The sequence below is a fragment of the Bombyx mori genome, chromosome 3, assembly GCF_030269925.1.
Source record: "Bombyx mori chromosome 3, ASM3026992v2".
Taxonomy (NCBI): domain Eukaryota; kingdom Metazoa; phylum Arthropoda; class Insecta; order Lepidoptera; family Bombycidae; genus Bombyx; species Bombyx mori.
The window spans coordinates 7,190,432-7,192,564 of NC_085109.1; the positions used below are offsets into that span (position 1 = coordinate 7,190,432).

A 2,133-nucleotide genomic window follows, 5' to 3' on the forward strand; every position below is an offset into this window, starting at 1 on the left:
CGATTCGATCGTCGATTCTCAATCACACGACTAAATACCCTACAAAATGTATTCTCACTTTAGTTTGATAATGGTTGTTTTAATTTATGTAAGTACATTTTAAATATTTTATAACACTTTCGATTTATTAGCATTCTGTTTTTTGTAATTTATGAATGACGAAAAATAAATTTCAATATATTTATAAGTGATTTTACAACGAAAAAAACTATATAAAAACACAATTGAAATGAAGCGGTTATAATAATTACGAAAGTTTAATGATTTTCCTAAAATGACTGCCCGATACAGTTGTAGCTGAAATAGAAACTGTATCTAAATTAAGCATAACTCAACGGCAAATGATCGACCGAAACAAAAAATAGAAGATTACTATATATATTATCTATTTGCTATTAGCTATTTGCTACTACTCTACTACTTAACTTTAAAACAAAAATTTGTACTCATTATCTACTTAATTTATTAGTTGCTACTACTCTAAGTATTTTTAGTGCAGACCTAATGAACGTTGTTCTAATGTTGTGAACGACAAAAATATTTATACAGAAACTTAGCGTATCCACAAATTTTGTTGTAATTGTAAGCTTAAACTGTGTTTGTACTTTGTTTAAATTAATAAATGTTTTTCAAGGTCATGAAAACAGCAGTCGCTGTGCCACATACAAATACAACCGAAAACAACCTAACTGAATTAATGGAAGTGTTCAGAAACAGTATACCATTTTTCTCGCAAATTCTTTTCAACGTTTCAAGTTTTGGATTATCCGATGAATATAATCTTAAAACACCGCATTTTCCATTTCCCATCCGTCGTAAAAGATCTCCAATATTTTTGACACGGCCATTAACAGAGGGGCTTGGGGTATCTAAAATATTATCAACCCCCCTAAAACGTCACATCATGCTATGTGACTTTATTAAAAAAGTAAGTAACTACCACAACAATTACACAAAGTGTCAAAAAAGTTCCCGAAGCCAAAAGGAGCACAAAATTATCGTCCATACTTAATCCGAAACCAATGTTAACATGTTAACTTTCTACCATAAAAGCAGCGGCTTGGCTCTGTCCATGGCATTGCTGATGTCCCTGAGCGATGGTCACCACTAACCATCAAGTGGGCCTACAAGGGCATCAAAAAATAAATGCTTTTTTATTTGGGTTGGAGGGATTGCTGGTACCCCAGAGGTCATTTCGTGTGTGAATGCGTGCGTTTTTTCTAACTTCATATTTCATTATCTATAATTGACTTTGATTTTTTACTTTTTGGTATGTAAAATTAATATGTCCAGATTGATTGATTGTACAATTCTATGATATGGTGCTATTAGGTCCAATATAAATAATCAATACTTTAAATGTTAAGCATTAGAACAATAAGCCATTAATAACTAAACGAATGAAAGCGCGCACGTCATTGACCTTTTCTAGATAGTAACTATGGAATTACTGTTGATAAACGCCCTTTTAACACAGAAAAATATGATACTTTTTTAATAAGCTGGCACTAGAATTTCACACAATAATGTACCCTTTTAGCTCCAGACCACAAAATTATAGAAGAGTACAGTCATTACTTAAACAGAGATTTGGACCTTGTTTCCTTCATAAGCTATCTATTTCTTAAAATAACGCCACGGCAAAACGTCACGTCAAAGGTTTATCAATATAATATACTGAAATTATTTTCAGCCCGGTGGAACATGTGCTAGCTGTCACGAAGCCATCATCTGTCTACCCGGAAACGTTGGCATCATTAAACACTGCAGCTCGGTCCTTCCATACTGCTTTAAAGGACGCTGCTCTCTAACGCCCAACGATGAATGCAAAAACACCACTTCTTCAACCAACACGGATTCAACTCTTTCTCCTGCAAAAACTACTTCTGCGTCAAACACCGTTGAAAATAAAACTGTTTCAGTGTCTCCTAACACAACTAATTCTCCTACCACAACTCCAATGACTTCGTAACTACTCTTTATTTGATCCATAGATTCGTTAGTGATCTAATAAATATTAGGTTCATTTTTCATCGAAACACGAATAAAGTTATTTTTGAATGTAATAATATTGATATTTATGTTTCATACATATAATGTTGCGAAACTAAAATTATAATATATAAAATTTTG

At 32.7% G+C, this 2,133-nt stretch overlaps 1 protein-coding gene across 1 annotated transcript; it reads left to right on the forward strand.

The window, feature by feature from the left end:
• On the forward strand, nt 1-2,133 carry LOC110386183 (uncharacterized). The gene is made up of 3 exons (XM_021351729.3): nt 1-88; nt 635-928; nt 1,694-2,133. Exons 1-3 carry the CDS (start codon nt 47-49, stop codon nt 1,970-1,972), a joined length of 615 nt encoding a protein of 204 aa, XP_021207404.1. The 5' UTR covers nt 1-46; the 3' UTR covers nt 1,973-2,133.

What these genes read in the sequence shown, in the direction of transcription:
- LOC110386183 (XM_021351729.3), top strand. Translation starts at nt 47, where the DNA reads ATGTATTCTCACTTTAGTTTGATAATGGTTGTTTTAATTTAT. An exon ending in TAATGGTTGTTTTAATTTAT is followed by an intron (nt 89 to 634) that starts GTAAGTACATTT and finishes ATGTTTTTCAAG; the next exon opens with GTCATGAAAACAGCAGTCGC. An exon ending in TATGTGACTTTATTAAAAAA is followed by an intron (nt 929 to 1,693) that starts GTAAGTAACTAC and finishes AATTATTTTCAG; the next exon opens with CCCGGTGGAACATGTGCTAG.